The sequence below is a fragment of the Corapipo altera genome, unplaced genomic scaffold, assembly GCF_003945725.1.
Source record: "Corapipo altera isolate COAL_440 unplaced genomic scaffold, ASM394572v1 50, whole genome shotgun sequence".
Taxonomy (NCBI): Eukaryota; Metazoa; Chordata; class Aves; order Passeriformes; family Pipridae; genus Corapipo; species Corapipo altera.
In genome coordinates this window covers 13,024,639-13,046,480 of record NW_020884889.1, presented here as the reverse complement: position 1 = coordinate 13,046,480, position 21,842 = coordinate 13,024,639, and the positions used below count along the sequence as shown (strand labels likewise).

General features: G+C 39.9%; 1 protein-coding gene and 1 long non-coding RNA gene across 5 annotated transcripts in view; one reads left to right on the top strand and one right to left on the bottom strand.

Annotated features, from left to right (window-relative positions):
• ALDH1A2 (aldehyde dehydrogenase 1 family member A2) overlaps positions 1-20,781 on the top strand; it is a 73,581-nt gene extending 52,800 nt beyond the window's left edge. For all 3 annotated transcript variants that reach the window (XM_027644229.1, XM_027644228.1, XM_027644230.1), the window contains 8 exons: positions 1,677-1,805; positions 1,937-2,050; positions 10,927-11,029; positions 13,320-13,504; positions 14,225-14,389; positions 14,793-14,950; positions 15,711-15,785; positions 18,556-20,781. In XM_027644229.1, coding sequence (XP_027500030.1) covers positions 1,677-1,805; positions 1,937-2,050; positions 10,927-11,029; positions 13,320-13,504; positions 14,225-14,389; positions 14,793-14,950; positions 15,711-15,785; positions 18,556-18,628 — 1,002 coding nt within the window. In that variant the 3' untranslated portion in view covers positions 18,629-20,781. The remainder of the gene's footprint in view (positions 1-1,676; positions 1,806-1,936; positions 2,051-10,926; positions 11,030-13,319; positions 13,505-14,224; positions 14,390-14,792; positions 14,951-15,710; positions 15,786-18,555) is intronic.
• The window catches only part of LOC113947563, a 123,635-nt gene that overhangs the window by 30,484 nt on the left and 71,309 nt on the right, over positions 1-21,842 (bottom strand). The window lies entirely within an intron of this gene.

The following is a 21,842-nucleotide window of genomic DNA, read 5'->3' as shown; positions in this document are numbered from 1 at the left end:
ACAAACACCTACACGCTCTCCTAACTTGGGCCTTAGGAATGAAAGATTCCACACCTCTGTCCCCATTTTCCAGCCAGGCATATGGACAAGGGTTTGCTAAATGACAGCCTCAATGTTGCTGGACATCTCTTAGGCTTGTCTCGTTGAGCTTAACTGACAGATCTGTTGAAGAAATTCCGCCACAGGCTGGAGATCACACCAAACCCAGGATTTGTTTAGTTCAGATGTGTAAAACTCTTTGTTCAGGGTTCCCAGCCATCTACCATGCATGTTTATTTTTCCCCTCAGTTTTGTCCTCCAAAACTTTAAGATGGTTGTCACACAAACCTATCCTAACACTGCTGCTAATCTCTTATGTACTTCCTCCACAGCTACCAGTCACAGGGTACAGCCCCTGGCCATTGCACCGGCAAATACATTATTACAAAAATAAAATTAAACAGCAAGCCTAGCACTAAACTCCTCATCCTCTTTCACATCCCAGCTTCCATCAAAATGTGCTCTTCAGCAGCACTGTAGCATAAACAGGGCTATATATTGCCCTATAAAACTCCTCCAAGCTCTCCTTGAATACCATTAGTAGTGCAGGCTGTTAGCACACTGCTGGCCCTACAGCTCCCCTCCCAGGTTTATATACTGGAGATGGAATTAAAACATCACTTTGTCTCCAGAGTTTATAAACAACAGAGGGAGTAAAAAATTGGGTGTTCGGTGAAGGAAAGACAGTTGTGTATTTTTTCAAGTTAGCCAGGGGCTAGAGAGATGTCTGTGAGAGTGGCAGCTGATATGCATCAGGCAGTAACACATTCTGGCCAGTGGCTGACTATTTGTGACTGATATTTTCTATTCTCTTTCCAAAGGGGATTATTGTATGCATTTATAAGAGCGATTGCGCAAACACGGTTATTTAATTACTCTGGCATTTCCACTTAACCTGTTAGGATCAGGCCTTGATGTGAAAGGCTCGTTACTTTTATCTTTATGCACAATGTGTTTGTGCCTCAAAATAACATAATTCACTACATTTTCTGCTGCAGTTAAATGAAGTTGAACTAAAATGACAATGCAAAAATTTATATCATCAAAGAGTTTCTCAACTTGTTTTTTTCTGTTCTCTTAACATCTTCCATATAAATTGCTCAGTAACAAGTCTTCAAGAAAATAAAATGTTTTGACTGAGCATTGACATTTATGGACTTTTTATTGTAACTCCATCAATTAAGGATTATATAATTTTGAGTATAAATTTTTTATCTTAAGATGTACTCAGGGATAGGAAATTTACATCCAAAAATGCTTCAACGTGAACGAACAGATCCTTCCAAATATATCAGAAGCAGGATCTATTTGTCATGGGGGAATTAAAAGTCCCAGTTGCAAAACAAGTAAGTGAAATAAAAAATTGTGACCAAAAAAGATGAACAGATAACAGAATATTTTTTTAATGGAGATTGTAGGTGGGGGTTCTATTTCTTTGAACAGGAGAGAAAGAACTGAAAGGTCACTGGTTTTGCTTTCTTAATAGCAGTAATTAAAAAAAATCCTTGCTTTGTGCTGGGAAAGATTTATGCTGAGGATCAGCCTGAGAAATAAGTGAGGTAGCAGCTTGACATCTTGAAAACAAAACACCACAGCAACATTTTTCCATCTATCAACTTTTTTTTTTCTCCCTGCAGTGGAACTTCCCCCTGCTGATGTTTGCATGGAAGATTGCTCCAGCTCTGTGCTGTGGAAATACAGTAGTTATTAAACCAGCAGAACAAACACCACTTAGCGCTCTCTATATGGGAGCCCTCATCAAGGAGGTAAGAATAATTGACAGCAATCATGTCTCTGTCTCTCCTTGTAGGGAAGGAGCTCCCAGCACACGCCTGGTTTGATGTGCTCTATCAGTTTCCATGGGTCGTGCTTACATCATTCATTCCTATTCTGACAGGCTGGCTTTCCTCCAGGAGTTGTCAATATTTTGCCAGGATTTGGTCCAATTGTTGGTGCAGCCATTGCCTCCCATGTTGGCATTGATAAAATTGCTTTCACTGGATCCACTGAGGTAAGAGGATTCACACGTATATTACTGTAAAATGTGAGTAAATACTTCAGTTCTTGTGCTACATTTCTTACTGTCACTGAGTAAAACAGCTACACCTAAACAACAGTGGTCTGTCCTTCCCAGCTAAACTTATGTACTGCAGTACTTCCCAAGCAGAAATGGCTCCTTTCCTCCAGCCCCTGCTGTGCTCGGCACCTCAGCACAGGAGATATGCCTGGAAAAATATTGCTGGGATTTCCTGTGGGCTTATGAGGATGTGAATCACATGCAAGTAGGCAGAACATCCCGTTTATATCACAGCACACATAAATGCTGCTTTAACAGCCATAATTTGTGTATCTTGCTGTACTTGGGGAAAAGGGGAGAGGAAGGGGGCAAATTGTGCAAAGATATTTCAACTGTGATGCTGCATTTGAGTATATTAAGGAGGAGGAGGAGGTCTAAAAAGGAAGGAATGCAGGGAGAAAAAGGGATTGTCCAAGGTATCTGTTCCCAAAATGATGGAAAGAAGCTGGCCAGAGGATGAAGGGAGTCAGTTGTGTCCTGGATGCCAAAATGTCTTGCACTGGGTCTCTGGTGCAGATGTTACAGAGAAGGCTCACTCTGAAGATGAAGGCTGCAATCTACAGAAAGACTAACCCTCAAAACTCACATCACGTCTTGCTCTCAAATATGTGCAAAGCTGGCTGTTATCAGGGCTGGGGTGGGGATGACAGAGGTACTCCAGACTGAAGTCACAGGAGAAGGGGCCTTATCTCATTGTCTGAAGGCAGACAGAAAGGAATCTCTGTGGGAGTTTCAGGGCTGGTTATATTTAGAGAGTGCTAAACCCAGCCCTTTTCAATTCAAAATCTGACAAACTATTGTATGGAGGGAGCTAAACCCCAGGGATCCAGTCTCTCTTTGATATGTTTGACTCCCACTCGTGGCAGTGGAAGGCTTTATGCATCCCAGGGATGCTGCTCTTCACAGTGAGGCAATTTGGGTTTTGATTTGAGCAGATAAATTCACTGACCAAGCAGCCCTACTAGATATGTGTGGGTATCTCCCTGGTGGACCCAGGGATTGCAGAGACCAGCTCAATTATTTCAAATAAATTATTCTGGGGGAATACTGTATTTGAGTTTGGAAGTCGCACACAACCCTAAATTACCAGTAAAATGCAGCTGCAGTCATATGCCTAATTTGCACACAAGTGTTTTGCAATTACTATATGCCTGTACATGATTTTTTGATGGCAATTTTAGATTCTACTACACACAGGTTACATTGTAAGCCAATGGCTACATCAGATTTCAGATTATTCTGTGGAATTACTCTAGTCATTACATCTCCTGTAACCAATTAACATTAGCATCCTGGAATATCAAAAAGTTTAATATGAGCTGATTACCCCCCATAAATTAAGTTGAAACAATTGTTTTCATAAAGATATGTGGTCTCTGTTTAAGATAAATATTCTATTATACAGGATGTTGCACTGTTTGGAGGAGGAAAAATACAGATGGGTTAGGTTTCAAAGTTGTCTCTTGTAGCCAAAATAAATTTTTATTGTAGTTCCAGACAGCTTTAGTTTTAATAGGCGTTTAAACTCAAAAGCTGTGGGTTTTATACTAACTCAGTGCCTACCTTTAAAAGCCTTACTAATAGGAAGTGAAAAGCATTACAGAGATGAAAAAGCAATTCTCTAAGAACCTAAAGCAAGAACAGATGGAATGTTTTAATGCAGAGTTAGTGTAAACTATTCCATATTGTTTCTGATTTCCTGTAACACTGAATTTTTGTAACAGCAAGTCAACATTGTAACATTTTAAACACAATGCTCTGATATGAGCTGGACTATAGAGTCTCTGACTTCTCCAAAACAGATTTCAATTTCTAATGAAATAATAATTGAAAAATTTTGTCTCTCTGGTGCTTGTCTGAGACGTGTCAACTGTGCACTCCAGTGATGTGGATTTCCTACAGCCATTAGGTATATAAACACCACAATATTAACTTCCATTCCCCCATTCCATCTAGGTGCTAGTTAAGGCAGTTAATACTCCAACTTGAGTAAGTTAATGATAAAAGCTATCAGTACAAAAGCAAAGATCTCCAAGTTTAGATTCCGAAGCACGGGTTTTTCTCAAGTTTTCACTATGAGATTCTTTTATATATGTTCTTTACCTTTGAAGTATATATCGATGGCTAATGACAACTCCCCATTTGCCTGTAAAAATCACTAAACCAGGCTATTATTACCTATTTCCTGCAATATTCTTGAAAGGCAGAAAACAGGCTGCTCTTCCTACAAAAAAATTTAATGCTAATGCTTTCCAAAATGTGTAGAACACAATTCATAGAAATATGAGCCAAAAGGCCAAGTTCATGACCTTAACTCAATAAAGTCTGACACAGCCACACCAAAGAGCCACCCAGCCCAGCACCTTATCTTGCAATGTGACCAGTAACAGATGCTCACAGAAGAAGGGAGCATGTGTAGAGTGATCCTTTCCTTGCTGTAGCCTCACAGCTTCTGGCAAATCAACAACTTACAGACTTCCTGAGCCCAAAGGTGCATGTGGACAATTGTATTTAATAGCACCAATGGCCTTGTCACCTGTACATTAGTCCAGTACCTCTTGAAACTCCTATTAGGAGGCTTCAAGCCCATGCCTATGCAATGACAACACATAAATGGCTTCTAACTTATGCTTCTGATTTCTAATTTATGAGCTGCCAAGTGTGTACTCTTTTCTCTGGTTTTTAGATTCTCTAGTGCTCTGAATTTTTTTTTTAAAAGTACTATTTATTTCCACACTCTCCCCCCCAAATAATATGTGAAAAATCATGAAGAGCTCTATTACTGTTTGATTTCACTCTCTCCCTCTTTCCTGCTGTCCCCTCCTTTTATGGTTAGCTTACTCAGACTAAAAGAGTAGTCTGCCATCTCTTTCATCCCTTGGCCTGCCTTCTTCTTGCTTTTTCACGCCTTCTCCCATGGATCACCTCCTCTCCCAGTCCCCTAGTGCATGGCTCTCAAAACTCCACCGCTCACTAGGAAGGGTTCTACAAACACCTGGCAGGCTCTGGACCTCACTCTGCCAACTGTCATACTGAAAGAAATAAAATCATACTAAGCATGAAAGCAGGCCTAAAAATACTGTGCCTTCTTAGAGTCCAGTAGCTTTCTTGGCTTCTCTGCTTGCTTTGGTTCTCACTCTGCAGCAGCCTGTTTGGTTCAGGCATTTTAACAAAAATGTTTATTTTTCCTGTGTTGGTTTTAGTGAACCAGGGCTAATCCACGATCCCCCTTAATTAGGACAATCTCCTCTCAGGCTTCACAAGCACATTTTTTCCTCATCTTCCACAATCAGATGAAACTTAAACTGCCATAAGTGAACTTTCTTCCAGCTAATATGACCATGTCAACAGTCACTCCTATCCCTTTCCTACCTTCCCTTGAAAGCCCATAATCAATTTACATCTCTCATTACATCTGACTGAATTTCTCCTTGATCTTTCTGGTCCCGAGCTGTAGGGTGAAACTCTCACTCACCAGGACCATGGGACTGGTTCTGTAAAGCTCAGCTCTCTCCCACACTATCCCTCTTGTGCACTATAAGTGCCTTTTTCCTTTTACACTGCCCCTCTCTGCCTCGGCTTCTTCACTGTTCCATGCATTCTTGTCTATTTGAGTTCCTCTAAAAAACTTAGTAGCAACAATTTAATTAAAATAAACTCAGTCATTTATAATTTCTGAGTTTAAGAACAGATCCAAACTCAGGATGTCTGACTCACCCAGACATTGAGGGGAAATGTTGGTGACTGCTGTTGGGCTGCAGAGCTCAGGAGACATTATACGAGTCTCTTCCCCAGTGAAAGGAACAGTGGGCCCTATGTATTACTGAGAAAAAGTGCTGATGAGGGGACAATTTGTACACGTATCAGAAATGCAGAGAAGTTCTTCACATTACCTTCTTATTCTCTGAAAGAACTTTTGTTGTGCAGAAAAGGTGAGAGGCCTTCAAATAGCAAAAGCAGCCATCAGAAGCTGCTTTACTCTTGATTTACCTTTATTTCCATTCAAATCTATGAGTTCAGTCAAGGCTTTGCAAATGCAGTCATTTTGACTGCTCTGAGCTGTCTGCCCATGTCTGTACCTGTGTGCTCCATCTGAACTGGAACTGTGTGTGGGAACATAAGTTCCTGGTGCACAGGGAGTAGTTGGATGCAGTATGTTCTGCGTCTAAAATTAGAGATGATTATGGAGACCAAGGAGTTATAAATTTTTTTAAATGTGCATTTAAAGCACTGCTTGGATTAAAAATTCTATTTTGATTGTTGCAGAAGTTTAATGAGTTCTAATAACTTCTGTTCAAAACCAAATGTGTAACCTCCAAATAAGAGTGGCTTACAACTGCCTCCAGTTGTTAAACGCTCTCAAGATGAGAATTATAGATAGCACACAAAACATTTGAAGCTCTGGCCAACAAGAAATGCATCCTAAGTGGCTGGTTTCCACTTTGTTCAAACTACAACCCATTAAAATGCAGACAGATTTAAGATGGGATTCAAGTCTGTGTTCAGGCAGTTCTGCAGAGTAACCCAAATAAATATCCAACAAATTGGTTTGGATGCCTGTGTAAACAAAAGGTCTATAAACAACTGCAATAAACCCCAGCAAAAGAGTCTGCATTTTGCTTGGCAGAATGTTTTCTTTATGCACTTAGATTAACAAACCATGATCTCATCATTAGTCAACAAGATACTAGAGAGACCATCAAAGCAAACTACAGGAGAGTCAAGATTGATTCATGCCAAACAAATGTTTGTAGCTAACAGCTGTATTACCACTGATTCTAATTTACTCAGCAGGATTCTCCTTTCATTTCTGAAGTGAGATGAATGTCACAATGCATGATGTAGACAGAATGTCTACCTACTGCATGAGCAGTGAGTTGTGTCAGCTCTCCTGGATCACACAATCTCTTGCTGGTTTTAGGCATCATGAAGAGTTGCATCCTGGCATTTTCTGCCTTAGCAACAAGAATCCTAAAGGTGACTTGACCCATCCTGAGAAGTCTGTGAGCTTAGGATGCTACAGACATGCCCCATGTAATGATTTAGGAAGGCTACATTAGCACTCGTTCCTGCTTCTGCAGAATCTTTTTGATCCTAACTTGGGCAACTTGTGCTTCCTGAATGAGAAGCAGTTGTTACCCTTTTCCTTTCTTTGTGTTTTTGGTAGCATTTAGGGAGCTGTCCTTGGGCAACTGTTGTACCTCTTTGCCTATGAAAGATACATGTCAAAAGGGTTCACCTTCTTAAAATCAATACAAACAGCCTATCAGCCCCATCAACATTAACAAGAGTTTAGTCACGGACTTCCATGGGGCCAGGATTTAATCCAAAGAACAAATGAGCCATTTGTAGTTTAGGATTCTCTCTGGGAATTTCTGATTGGGATTGCCTTTTCACTTGTGCTGCACTATTCACTATACTCTTTGTAGGGCTGGTCCTCACACAGGGCATTGCACAGTCAGATAAAGCTGCTGGTATTTCAAGTTTGCTTGTCCTTGCTGGAGACACACCCTGAACATGCCATGAGGTTCTAAAATGCTTCTCAAAAAGATTATGCATATAATCTGGAATTTATAAAAAATGGGACAGCAGCATGGGTTTGAAGGTTTTGCCAAAACACTGACATCAAATGCCTCAATAGCTGGAGAGAGAAAACTGTACTTTCAGAAAACACAGAAAATTTCTGTCTGGTCATACCATCTCCCCAAAACTTAATCCATCTCTTGTAAATTAAAGCAATTTCTGTTCTTCAGATATGCTCTCAATATCCCAAGAAAGGCACTGAAGGTATTATTTAAAAGGCCTAACTGATGATGTATGTCTCTTTCGTCAAATTTTGCACTGTCCATGGAATCTTTTAATCTGCAGAGTTCCCTGTGTTACCTTGACTGTCTGGTCTGTCGTAGTGTGCAAGAAAATTCCCTGCTGTTCAGTAGACTGCTGTTCCCCTACATTCAGGTGTTCCCTAGTGATTTACTGTGTATTTGTGATGAAAAGAAGGTTCAGAGGAGAACTGAGACATTCTGAATGACAGAGCTGTAGAGGAAGTACCACGAACCTTGGAGGTTTGCTGTTGACTCATGAGACTTCTAGTGCTTTAACAGTAACAGGCAAACCCACATGTGCAGAAAACAGAAAATTAAGAGAACATGAAAAGCAACAAATTTTTTTTCATTTCTGCGCTAAGTATTTAAAATGTGACTTCTTAAGCTTCTCCTTGAAAGAGACAATAAATTTCCAAATACAGGAGGCATAAACAAGCAACAATCAAATGTATTAGATCATGATACACTCTCAGTGCCTAACATCATACCCTTCACAATCCCAGAAACAGATCCGTACAGGACTATTCCTCACATAGCTTTTCTTGCACAGGGGTGCCTCGAAATGCTTCTTTAATCTTTGTTGTTGTTGTTGTTCTGCATAACAAATTGTTTTCTTTGAAACAAGCCAAATTACATCTGCCTCACCCTCCGTGCAGCTTACAAGGTTATGGTACTTCACAAGCTATCCAGGGATACTCCTGATATCAATCTTGAAGCCTATTCAAAACAAGGATGGGGAGTCAGGGCTTTCTCTGCCAACATTCCTGCTGAATAATCGCACAGCTCCATTATCTGTGGGGGAGTCCTCTTTTCCAGCGTTCCCTTGCAAGGCTGTTCTGCCTATTGGGAGCTCGGGGATAGAGCTGAGAGACACCGCAGGAAGCGTGTACTGAAAGGCCATGCAGATTGCAACACTATCACTTATCCCTTTCATGCTGTCTCTCTCCATAAAGAGAGGGTCGGCCACAAAAGGCTGCCTTTGTCACTAAATAACCACAGCGCTGGTGCTTTCCCTAAGACTTTTCTCAAAATGTAAGAGCACAGGGTACAATGGGAGCACAGTGAGCAAAAATGCTTACACTGATTTCTAACGGGAAGGACAGAGTCAAGCTTTCTATTAAATTTGTACTTGGAAACTTGACAACAACTTGTCTGTATTAAAAATACTCTGGACAATACTTTTCCAAAATAACACCTTTGTCTCCAAGCCCTTTGGACTTTAATATTTGCCGTATACACTGTATTTGGACTTGCCTATTTGCCTATCACTTATTTGCGTAGAATCCTTTAGAAATCTTTACTTAAATGCACAAAACTGTTTTGACATTAAAGCAGAATGGAAGGCAGAGAGATGAGGGCTGCACACTTTGCTCTCTGGCTTCCCTGAGAATTTTTGAGGGGAAATGGGTGGTTGTTGTTCTTTGAGAGAGGGAGGTTCAAGGCGGTGAGGGTGTGAACGGCATTGGCTGGCACCGGCTATAAACACAGAACTCTGCTTTGCAGTGTAAGTTTTCAGCACAGTTTGAGAGGCTGGAATTTCCAGATGACGTGCTCGATGTATGAGGTGGGGGTGGAAGGCAGAAAGGGTCCTTCTTTTTCAGGTTCACTTCTGGCTGTCAGTCAAACATAGCAATAAAATCAGCTCCAATTAAGGGGATATGCAAGGAATTTCATGATAATGTCAACACTCCATTCCATCAATACTTGGATAAAGAAAAATAGCTTTTCTTAAAATAAAAAAAAAAAAAGAAAGAAATAACCTCAGTCACACTCAACTGTGGTATCACCAGATAAACAGTTAATCACAAAGGTACATGAAGCGGTTGACAACTCCTTCATTATCCTGTGGGGCTTTTGCTTTGTTTTTTTTCTTTGGGAGCCCTGGTTTCTGTTTCATTTGCCTTCTGATTACTCCAGTGCTTACTTAACTTTCTCTAGCAGACTGCCTTCAATTCTCTGAGAGGTTCAGCTTCTCATCCATTAACCCCTTGCTGCAGGAAATCTCACTCACATAACCTTAGAAATAGAAAACAGATAGAGAAACTAGAGAAAAAATCCACCTCTGGACTCACTCCCATCTCACTTCACATCTAATTCTCTGTGTGACATTAGAACACATCCCAGTCAAAAGAAAGCACTTATCAAGGTTCTCAGGCTTCTCAATATTCCATAGGTACTTTTAATCCCATGTTTTAACATGTAGGAGTCTAAATCCACCTGTGATTACTTCCTTAGCTGCAAAATAGGCAGTTACACTGCACCAGTATAAACTCTAACCTGTTTGGGGTTTGTTGATCCAGGGAGAGAAGAATTTCCAGAGAGCACAGCTGCCTACCCGACTGTACTGATGTGGAAACACGTTAAACACATAGCTGTCAGATTGCTACTCCATTTAATCTACTCTCATGTTCATTGGTGAGATCTGTGGTTGTGGCTGCTCCAGCCAGGGGGCTGCATTCTGCTCCGGCTGACCCCACAATCTACAAAGACATTTTGGAGGTGCTTTTGACCTCCTCAACCCATATTAAGATTATCTCTGGTGCAGCTGCAGGTCAGATCTGGGATGGTGCTTTTGTAACTTCTTGCCCTTCTTGGTATTTTGTTATGTGCTGTTAATCCTGCAGGGGAGGATGATGATTTCATCACAACTCGACATATTAAACCTTATGAACCTGTCAGTGGCTTGGATGGAAGAAATTCTAATTGCACCAATTTCAAATTTTTCATTTAGCCCTCCTAAAGCCCCCTAAAAGAAAGCCCCAAGCCATTTTAGCATAGATACAAACGGGTGAAGGGTACACACACTTGTGCTGTGCCTTATCCCCTCTCAGTTTCTAGGGGAAAAAAGGGAAAGCTGATGAATGTGTTTGGATGGAAGGACCTGCTGGACTGGTTAAAGCTCTGCTCTGGTGATAGCCAGTCTTGGCTGTTAAAGTGAACTCTATGACTACGTTCCCTGTAAAATGTGTCTCCATTTCCTTTCAGGTTGGGAAGCTGATCCAAGAAGCAGCTGGAAGGAGTAATTTGAAGAGAGTTACACTGGAGCTGGGTGGGAAAAGCCCAAACATTATTTTCGCAGATGCTGATTGTAAGTCAGCACTTCCATATTTTTCTGAAAAACGTGTTTGTGTAGCGTCTTTTTCTTTCTCCCCTCCCATTTTAGGGCGCATCCTTTATACAAAGTGAAGTGAATTAATGCAGCTATATCAAATTGCACTTTTCAATCTTACAGAAGCAGCCTAAGGTGTGATATTTTTTATAAAAAAACAACATTTGGTCCCACAGATTCATAGTCAACAAGAAAGCAGAAAAAACTTAATAACCAAGCATACAGACAGGGTGTCATTCACAGTCATGGTCCCATACACGTTTGTCATATTAACCTCTGCAGCAAGGTGATCTAGTGCTTTAAATCTGGAAATTCTCTGATGTTTTTGCTTCACAGCCTTTATAAAAAGGGAGGACTTTCATTTACACTTGAGTAGCTAATCCAGTCTGCGCAATATTCCTTTGTTAAATTGCGATAAATGGAGATTATTCCCTTTTTTAATTTTCACAATTGAAGAATTGTGTATTGAAATATCCTCACTGCCACTGTCAGCAGGGAGCTGAAAGTTTTGGCAGATATCTGATGTTGTGCAGCTGAGATTTTTGGCACCTGAGAAGGTACAGGACAGCTGTTTAGGACAGGATATAAACACAAACTGGAAGTTTCTGCTTAAATGATCAGCAAAGAAATAGTTAAAAATGTTGATATCTAAATTGTCAGCAGGAGGTTTTGAAGTTAACACCCCATTAAGATGAATGAGACGGTTCACACCTTGCTCAGAGCTCTTGTTTCAGGCTGTGTGCAGGCACACTGTACTCGATGTCTTCTCTGAGAACTTTGTAACCCCAATAAATAGACATACAGGGATTTGGTCTTCTAATTTAAAAGGGGGAAGTGAACAGAAGAATGATTCTGAATAGCATCAGTTACAAGAGTTGGTTACAATCCTGTACCTGTTTTCAAAACTTATCAATGTCTGAAAGACTAGGGAAAGTTTGACAACTTCCAGAAGCTTTTCTACATAGAAATGTTTTACCAAGTCAAGGATCAAAATTTCAGCCACAATCATCCAGCTAAGCTAAAAAAGCCCCTGTCAACTGGAGCCAGATGCAGATGTTCCAGCCTTCTACTCCAGTTACTCCTCTCCATCTCCCAACAGATACCACCACATCTCAAATGGCCCTGAACCACTGACTCACATTGGATCACCTGAGCATTTCTAGTAGAGTGATACATGCCGGGGGCAGGTCTGTGTTCTGACCTTCCCTAGGGGAAGAACAACTGCTCCTGGCTGCCACACAGAGCTGTGATGAAGCTGCAGGCAACAGGGGAATAACAGACAAAGCAGAGCACAGTCTTCTTCGAGACTGTTGGTTCCACAGGATAAAGCTCTCTAAAGCTCTCTGGTCTTCCCACAATTACAACCTCCAGCACTTGACCTAAGATTTAGACTTCAAAGCTCTGATTATTTAAGAACAGCAATTTGCTCATCATTGTAAATGAACTGTTTGTTCTGCTTGAGAAACACTGTGTGCCAAAAGTTAGCAGAAAGCATGATAAAGCTGTTGAAAGTTTAGTGCACAAACCACCCCCCCATCCCCGAGAGAAGAATGGTTAGACCCCTTCATGGTGAAAAACAGTTAACAATAGAGGAAGAAACATCAGTTAATCCCATCTATCCAGCAGTGTTTTCAATCTCCATGGAGCTGCCTGGGAAAATTTGAATGTGGTCCAGGGAACACCCCATATAATTTTTCCAAAGACCACACTGAGGGCAGAATAAGTTATTTCTGTTAGATGGAGCTGTCTAGAATGTGCTGAAAGTAAAGCACAGTTGCTTTGTTTAGTCCACAGAAGATTATACTTTAAGCACTGTTCCAAAGTGCTACAGCTAGTAACAGAGGTAGTGCAGTGCTGTAGGGCATCACTGTTTAGGGATGAATTCATTATTCTTGTCTCATCAGCTATTACACCCAATGGAAGAATGTAGCTCTGAATATCTAAATATGGCTGGGTCCTCTCTCCTGCTTGGATAGAGAACGTGTTAGTTGTACCTCTGTATAGCTGTGTCCAGGGTGGAAAAATGAGGAAAAAGTCATTTCTGGACATGTTTAAAAGCTCAGTATTTTCACAGGAATTATGACACAAAATGAATCAACCTCATTTATGACCTGATAAAATTATAGTATGTTTTGATTCAGTTCTTTTTAACAAAATCCTCTTTCTGAAGTTTGGGGAATGTGACACTATGTAATACACATGACACTGGTGCAAAAGCAGATTTGTCTACAGTGTTTCAGTGCAACATGTGCTGCCTTGGTTTTTTTAGTGGACTATGCTGTGGAACAAGCTCACCAAGGGGTGTTCTTCAATCAAGGTCAATGCTGCACTGCAGGCTCACGGATTTACGTGGAAGAATCAATCTATGAAGAGTTTGTCAGAAGAAGTGTAGAACGTGCGAAGAGGAGAGTTGTGGGGAGCCCTTTCGACCCAACTACAGAACAAGGTCCACAGGTAAGAAACTGTGCTTCAGCTCTACAGCCCAGGAGGTGCCTGAAGGGGTTTAAATTCCACTAAGACAGAGGTCAGGACTCACTCACAGTCCACGGTAGCTGAAACGATGTTTTCAAGATTAAAATTCTAAAGGATTAGATAATCTGTGCAGCTCTGAGGTGCTTCTTGTTAATTAAAAATCTCATCGTAAATATCAATATTTGCCTCCTAGTTTCAAGAGCAACATCTGGATCTTCAGCCCCCAAGATACAGCTGTAAACTCTGAGAAACTCTCAAAAGTCTCTGTGGGCACTGACTTCCAAGAATTGTCTACAACCATAACTGTGCTTGTAGGCCCATGAATTCTAAGCAAATAATGAGCATAATCAGAAATAAGTCTTTAGAAAATATTCCTGCCACTAATAACTAGCTGAGCTTATACCATTTTCAGGAAGTTAACTTGGGACGAAAAATCAATGATCTGCTTTTTTTGTGCTTATAAACTAGATTGTGTAGCAAGAATGCAGGTTGAGCCACAGACATAAGGGAACACATCCTTAAGAAGACTGAGCCCAAGGTTACAGTCAGCAGTTACTTGTAGGTCTTTGCCTCTCCAGCTCAAAGAGTAGTGAATATAAGCATGAGCCTACTCACTGGGACATGATTTGCCTAAAAAACCCTATTTTGACTCGACTGTCAAGTACCTGGTCTGCAATTCAAAGAACTTCTTCTCTCTTTCAGATTGATAAAAAACAATACAACAAGATCTTGGAACTTATTCAAAGTGGAATTACAGAAGGAGCAAAACTCGAATGTGGGGGTAAAGGACTAGGAAGAAAGGGCTTCTTCATTGAACCTACAGTGTTTTCCAATGTGACAGATGACATGCGGATTGCCAAGGAGGAGGTATTTGCACAAGATCATTTCAGAATGTCCTAAACATGACTTTTTTTTTTTCTTTTGTTTAATTCCTGAGACAAAAGCTTCAGAGTGAAAATTACCACTATATTTTAAAAAGCTAATAAAATCTTTTCAGAACTCCTTATGCACACAGCAGCTGTCATCAGTTGGGTAAGGAAGCTCAATTTTTGTCATTGGCTGTAAGGTCTCAGACCTCAAAGAGGAGACAAAGGTAGAATGGGTGAGTTCCACTGAGGTAGCTGCTAGGGAAATTCATGTGGTTTTACAGACAGATATTATCACTATTAAATCTTGCTGCAGGAACAGGACAGAGAAGATAAATAAAAAAGCAGAATGAAATGCCTCCGAGTGGGCTAGTTTAACAACAGATGATTAATCTTTGTTGCAGATTTTTGGGCCTGTTCAAGAAATACTGAGATTTAAAACCATGGATGAAGTCATAGAGAGAGCCAACAATTCTGATTTTGGGCTGGTAGCTGCCGTCTTTACAAACGACATAAACAAGGCCCTGACAGTCTCTTCAGCGATGCAGGCTGGGACAGTCTGGTAAGCACAAGCTATCACACTTCTGCTCTTGAAGACAAAGAGTTTGAGTCACTATCATTAAGTCACCTCAGTCTTGCACCCTTTCTTTAAAAATATTTATCTAGACAGTCCTAGTGGTGAATCACTAGCCAAGACATGGAACAGCTGCAGGGGGGTGTTGGGACTGCTCCCTGCTGGGGAATGCTATTGGAAATGGAAAGCACCTTGCCATTGCTGAATGGCATTACTGAAAACAAACGGTATAAATGATCCCCTGTGCACAGAAGAGGAATCCTGTGAAGTTTCTGCCCAAGGCACAAAGAATTGAGTACTTTCTACATTAAGGAACTGAGGCGACACATCCTCTTTAGTCCTTGGGAATATGTAATGCCACCTCTAGAGTTCACTAGCCTGCAATTTAGTATGTCAAGCCTGGGTAAATGAAAGATCTGCAAGAAATTAGGGAGAAAAAGGGCAAATTCAAATGTAACAGCTCTTTGTTATAAACTGGCACTGAGGTTTGTCAGCAGATTAACAGTTCATTACTGAAGCTGTGTCCAACTCTCTCTTCAGTCCTCACAGGTCAAATCCCATTCTCGTTATGAGTAAGGAGCAGAATGGGGTTTTTCAGCATAAATCCCTCATTTCTTTTCATCATGAAACAAGTTTGTTATTACTAAGAGGAATACAGTGTCCTTAGCTCCACAAGTTTCAGCCTCTCCCTCAGTTATCCAAAGGTCTCTGGCAGTGCAGCTGGACTTAATGTCTCTTCCTGTTACAGGATAAATTGCTACAATGCCTTAAATGCCCAAAGTCCTTTTGGAGGATTCAAAATGTCTGGCAATGGGAGAGAGATGTAAGTATTACACTGCTGTTTTCCAAATTGTTTTCAACTCTACAACTTAATAAACATTAGTGAATCCTTCCATGCAAATTAAGATCAGAAATACTCCAACCTGAGAATCAGGGCATAATGATAACTTTTAATCATTGCAAGTACTTAATGCAATTGATTTGCATGGTGAGACCACTTTTCTGGCTTTTTTTTAATATTGCAAACTATAACTTTTAATATTGCAAACTGGAACTCTCTTATTATCCTAAAAGCAACTTCAAATTTCTGAGTATTTTTCTGAACTCAAGAAGTGTTTTCTGAAAGTTCTTTCACCCATGTTAACCATTACTTTTTCAGAAAGACCCTCTTTTTGGTACTGCTGTGTGCTTGTTAACTGGTTTGGTGTACTTGTTTCAGAGTTGTTTTGCCATATATTTTGCCTCTCTTGGTTTTTTTCCTTTTCTTTCTTCAGTTTTTACTATACTTATTAATATAGGTCATCTGAATTTTATAAAAATGTTATCAGCTTGCAGATTTATAAACAATGTTAAATGAAATCAGGCCTAGAGAAGGAGACAAATGTGTTTACATCCCTTTCAAAAAATCACTTTCCATTACAAAGCTTTCTGCCTTTCTTATTCCATTTAGAACGAAGTGCCAAATATTTTGAAATGGAGCTCCACGCTCAAAAACTGTCCCATGTACCTAATTTAAAGTCTTACCAGTTTTTCATTCTCATTACAATCACAAGGAAGTTTAGCAATTGCATCAGCCCCAGATTGGTTACATACAAAGGATTCAATTAATTTCTGTGCAGGAGGCATGTATGTATACCAGATATGTCTCACCTAAGTTTTCAAAATAGCTCATGGCTAATAGCAAACTCAGCAGTAAAACTAAAGTAAGGTCAAACTCTTTAAAACTTTAAATATGTTGAAGTATACAACTTGATCTATAAAATAAGCTCTATGTAGTCCGAAGTATTTTCCCTCGTTAGTGAGTACTTTGAATAACACATTCATACTATTCTCCACATTCATGAGTTATGAGGTGATCTCACACTGGCATAAATATGTCAGCTCATCTAACTCTTATCACTGTGAAAATATTCTAAAACTACTAAGCTCGATAGAGCACATGAGTAACTTGACACCCCAGAGTGACCCCACTGACTCCAGGGAGGTTCACTGTGCAAGCAAAATATTCACGTATTTGTGTCGTAGAGTCCTTGAGAGGGGGGAAACCAGGCAGTGCCCCAGCTCCCATGGAAAAATCTATGGTAGCTCCACACTTGATTCCCATCTACAGCTTTGAAATTATTCGTCATAAACAATAAATGTCTGGAATGGCAATAATCTCCATCTCACAAAGATGCCTGAAAACCTACTTATGAGTAACTATTCTACTCTTTCAGAACCTCTTTGATCAGATATCACCTCCTAATTCACCTCCCTCACCCTGCATTAATACCTGCATACCTTTTATTAAAATGCCACAGTTTCTTAGATCCTTGTTTTTAGGGGATACATTTTACAGCATAAATAATGTTGAGTCAGGCAATTAAAGAAAAAAAAAAAAGAAACAGTGTTCATACATGAGTATGTCATTGCTAAGCTAATACTGTGTTACAGCCAGATCATAACTGTGCCACTGTGCTGCCTGTACTATCTGGGACTTGTTTTGGTCCTGCATTTAAATTCACAGGTTTTCATCACACATGGGCAAAAAATAAACACAGAAAGCTGAAATCTATTATATTCATTTTACACTTTCACAAAAGTGCATCCCAGTAGAGAACCAGAACTGATGTCCACAATGCAGCTGATTTCTGCTTGCATTAAGGCTACTTAAAATATTCTTGTATTCTTGAAGGGGTCTAAAAGACATGGGTTTTTTTACATCCATGCTTCTTTAAAGCTTCATGTCACTACCTGGAAAATGTAAAATTTAACTCCAGTAACAAAAAATTGGGTGACTCATCCCAGATACGCACACGTGGCCATTTTATATTAGAGTTCCCCAAAATTCTGGTTTCTGTCCACATGACTTCAAGGGAAAGAGGTGCTGTTCTACTTCAGACATAGATAAAATCGCTGGCCATGCTGTTGGCCAGGTTATCTGTTGGCTTGCAAAAATGTGTCCAACAGTTGTCTGGAGCTACACACATTTCTTAAGCATAATTTATCCCAGGCAGAGCATGTGCCCCTCAGAGCCATGTGTCAGGTGGCTGGGACTAAGGAAGTAGCTGGCTTTTAGCAGTATGGAGGAACTTATGTAAGGTGCTGTGCCAGGACAAAAAGAGGTTTTCTGCAGAAATCTAGAGGGAATCTGAGCAAGCTGAACCCTCTTCCACAGCATGTGCAAATGGTGATTCCTACTGCTGGATATTTTGTCAGGAAGAAAAGATCAGTGGGTTACGAATCAAGTTCATCTTTATGCAGGGTTGTGAGTAGTTCATTTTTCATTGTGCTCAGTGTGGACCTTCTCTTTCTTGAGTGCAAATATAAGCAGTAATTTCACTGGCCAGTGGTGTAGGTCTTGGTGTTTGGACATTTTCAAGGGCTGGAAAAGACAGGGGACATCAATTCACTCCCCAAAGTTCCATCAACAGACAATGAGTATTTCTGAGTTTAATGTTCTGTATCTCCTTATCAAATGTTGGAGCCATGCATTGTTATTTTGACCTAAACTGAACTGGAATTTTAGGTTATATCTTGACTTTATCAAGAAATCACTTCACAGGTTTTTGCTTGATATCCGGTATAAGCTGATGCTGCAATCTGTTTTCCAGGGGAGAATGTGGATTGAGAGAATATTCTGAAGTTAAAACTGTGACAATAAAGATCCCTCAGAAGAACTCCTAAAATGATGAAGGACCGTGTTGTGCAGAAGAGCACATGATGCCACCTTCTCTATTCCTTATGGAGACCAGCACTCAGGAATAAAAAGTGTTACACAATATATATTTAAGAAATTAAGTTGCAACATATATACTGGGCACATAACTGCATACATAATGCAAACCAGCTCTGCATGTTTTCATAAAACTCTCCTGAGAATCATTACATCTTTATAAAAGAAATCATTACAAGAGATAAAATTGCTATTGGGCATCATTTAATAACGGTTCTAGCTATAAAACTGTTAAATGCAAATGCATGCACACACACATTTATCTCTTCTTTAAATAAACAAAATAAGTCTCACTGCTTTCAGGCTGCCTTCTCAAACAGTCCTGCCTTGTACTGACATTGTTTCGACCAGGGCTCTAATAGCCAGATTTTACCCACAACACTAACAATGAACAACACAAACACTGATGTTCTTAAAAAATTAGAGGCTCTGAACGGTGATGACCCCAAACCTGGTAGACTGGCAACTTTCCAATTAGCACAGTCACACTGGGGAGGGAATCAATCCACTATACGGACAATGAAAGCCAAATACTTATCAGTGAGGTCTGGCTTTCATGGCTCACGGTGATTTGGATTTCAAAGCTTATTTTCATAATTACTTTATGTTGTGCTAGAAGCAAAAAGTCCTCCTTCACTTACAGGAACTTGAACAGTTTTACCTGCCTGCCAAAAGAGCAAGGCCAGACAGGGTAGGAGGGTGTTAACGAGAACAGGAACAGATTCCAAGGCTTCACAGAATTTTCAGCTTTCACTGCTTGTCTAGTTTTGTTATTGTTGTTGTTGTTGTTACTGTTGTTGCTTTCACCTTTTCTCTTTTTTTAAACAAGTATATGCATGGGCAGGCTTCATTTATTTGTCTGCTATTAAGCTGCCTGTGATTACACTGGGAATCATTAGGTTACAGCAAGAAGAACCCAGCCAAAGCCCACCTGTCAAGAATTAAACCTAACTTTATTTTTTTACTAAAAGATGGCTTGCCATGCTCACCGTGCTTGTGAACCTCATGTAGTGTTACTGGCTGGTACTGACTTTTCAATTATGTTTGGGGTTTTTTGGCCCAGAATAAAAAATATGAGCAAGTTCTTCTAGAAGTGAGGTGTTTAAAGCCTGTCACATCATTACCTGCTGCCCACAGAATCTCTTCCAACTTGTAACTGACACACTAAACACTATATCTTTCTTCTTTGCAGCTGCAGAGCTCATCGATTCCCCAGACTTTTTTTTTTAAACAGGTTTCATTTTATGTTTTAATTTAGAATTAAGGAAATCTATTTTAAAAGTACAGTAAATCACCTACCCCGTGTAGCTACATTATCTGGGGTGTAAGGACAGAATTATGGCCTCAGGTATAGGTTTTCCTGGCTGCAGAGCCTATACCATGAACTGTTGAAAACTCCAGACCTGATCAGCAAATAATTTCTGCACGTTCTTAGCTTCCTTTACTCTCTGAGGAATTCCTCTTAGATTTGGAGTTGTAGGTGTCCTTCAGCATACTGCTGGCTTAGGACAAGAGTGTCCAGCACTTTGTAATGTGGTGGCCCTCAATATTTCATAACTCATGTCAAACTGTATATGTGTTTTTAAAGCAATACTTGTACATGTTCTTATTCAGAACTGACAGTGCATTCACAGACATGGAGATAAATACAAGTATTCCTGAGTTGTTAAATTCAAATGCCATATACTTCTACTGTAGTGTTTGTCAGAGTGAAGAAAAACAAAATACAGCAAGTAAGAGATTAGTTATCTTTTAAACTGCAATATAAAATGTGAAAAAGGAGATTTTACTTCTTTTCTCCTATTTACTTAAAAAAGAAACTTCCTGTGCTAACAGCATTTACACCATGTACTCTTTTGTATTCTTTTAGTGTATTTTGTATGTCTGTGCTTTATTCCCAATACATTCAGGTAAATAATATAGAGTTGCCATTTTTTTCAACCCTGTCACTGCAGCTCCATTTGATGTACATGGATTTGTGAAATCCTTTTTTAGATGTACCATCTGCATGGATCCAACAAAACATTTTTCCAGTCCCTGCAGCTTTTTGTTACAGTTTTTAATCATGTATATAGTTATATGTTATTAAAGAAGTAAAAGGATATTTTCTATGAAGTTTTTTCCATTAAAAAGGTTTAGAGAAAGACTTTAGACTGTGAGACTCCTTTATTGTTGACAGAGCTATAAAAATATTTAAAAAAATATTTTCTTAGCAAAAGATCTGCTCTCACAGTAGCTTTATTTTCATTTGCAAAAGTGAATGAAGTAAAAGGCCAATTACATTTTCTGGAATATTATTGCAGCTGTATGAAAAACACTTGTGAATTGCAGATCTAGGTCCTAGTCAAAGTTCATCCTCACCCTTGTGGTCATAAAGTTGAGCTATTGGGGCAGGTCTGAAATCTTCAAAAACAGTGGGGCATCCTTACAAACTGCTGTATCACAGCTTGATTTTTGGACAATGTCTAAAAAAATCATGATGCCTTTTCTTTCTCTAGTAGATGAGTCACAGAGATGATTAAATTAACACTCAGATCTTTTATGGAGTGATATTCCACTGTCTTTAATTTCAAAATGCTAAAATGGGAAAAGGATAGACTGAGTGTTATCTGACCGCCAATAAAATTCACATGGCCAGGTACTATCCAACCCTCCCTCAAGCAATCCCTTTATTCCAGGGTTACTTTCATTGCCAGGAACTGCATCCCTCTTTTGAAATGGTGCCTATTTAGGTTAAGTAACTACTCAGTTAATAGGGCCAAGGCACTTCATTGTGTGGCAAGCAATGGTCAGACCTCACTGTCACAGAGTAATACTGCTGGTTTAACCAACAGTCTACAGGCAAGGACAATAAAGTAACTTGACTAGAATAGATGGGATAAAAGAGAATAGAACTTAATAATAGGAGGTAAATTGCATTCTCAAGAAGCAGTACTGTTCTTGAAAGCCTGGGATATCAGGTATATATTGAGCAGAGTATCATTTCTATTTAACTAGTGGCATGGGACGGTGAGTGGACAATTAGCGCTTTCCATATTCCCCATCTCTCTGACCTGCTTGCAACCTGTCTCACCACTCCAAGTGGCCACACAGGTACAAGCAATGGAGTGCTTTACTGAAAGCAAATTGAATGGAGGAAGGTTGTCATGGGACCCACTGAAAACA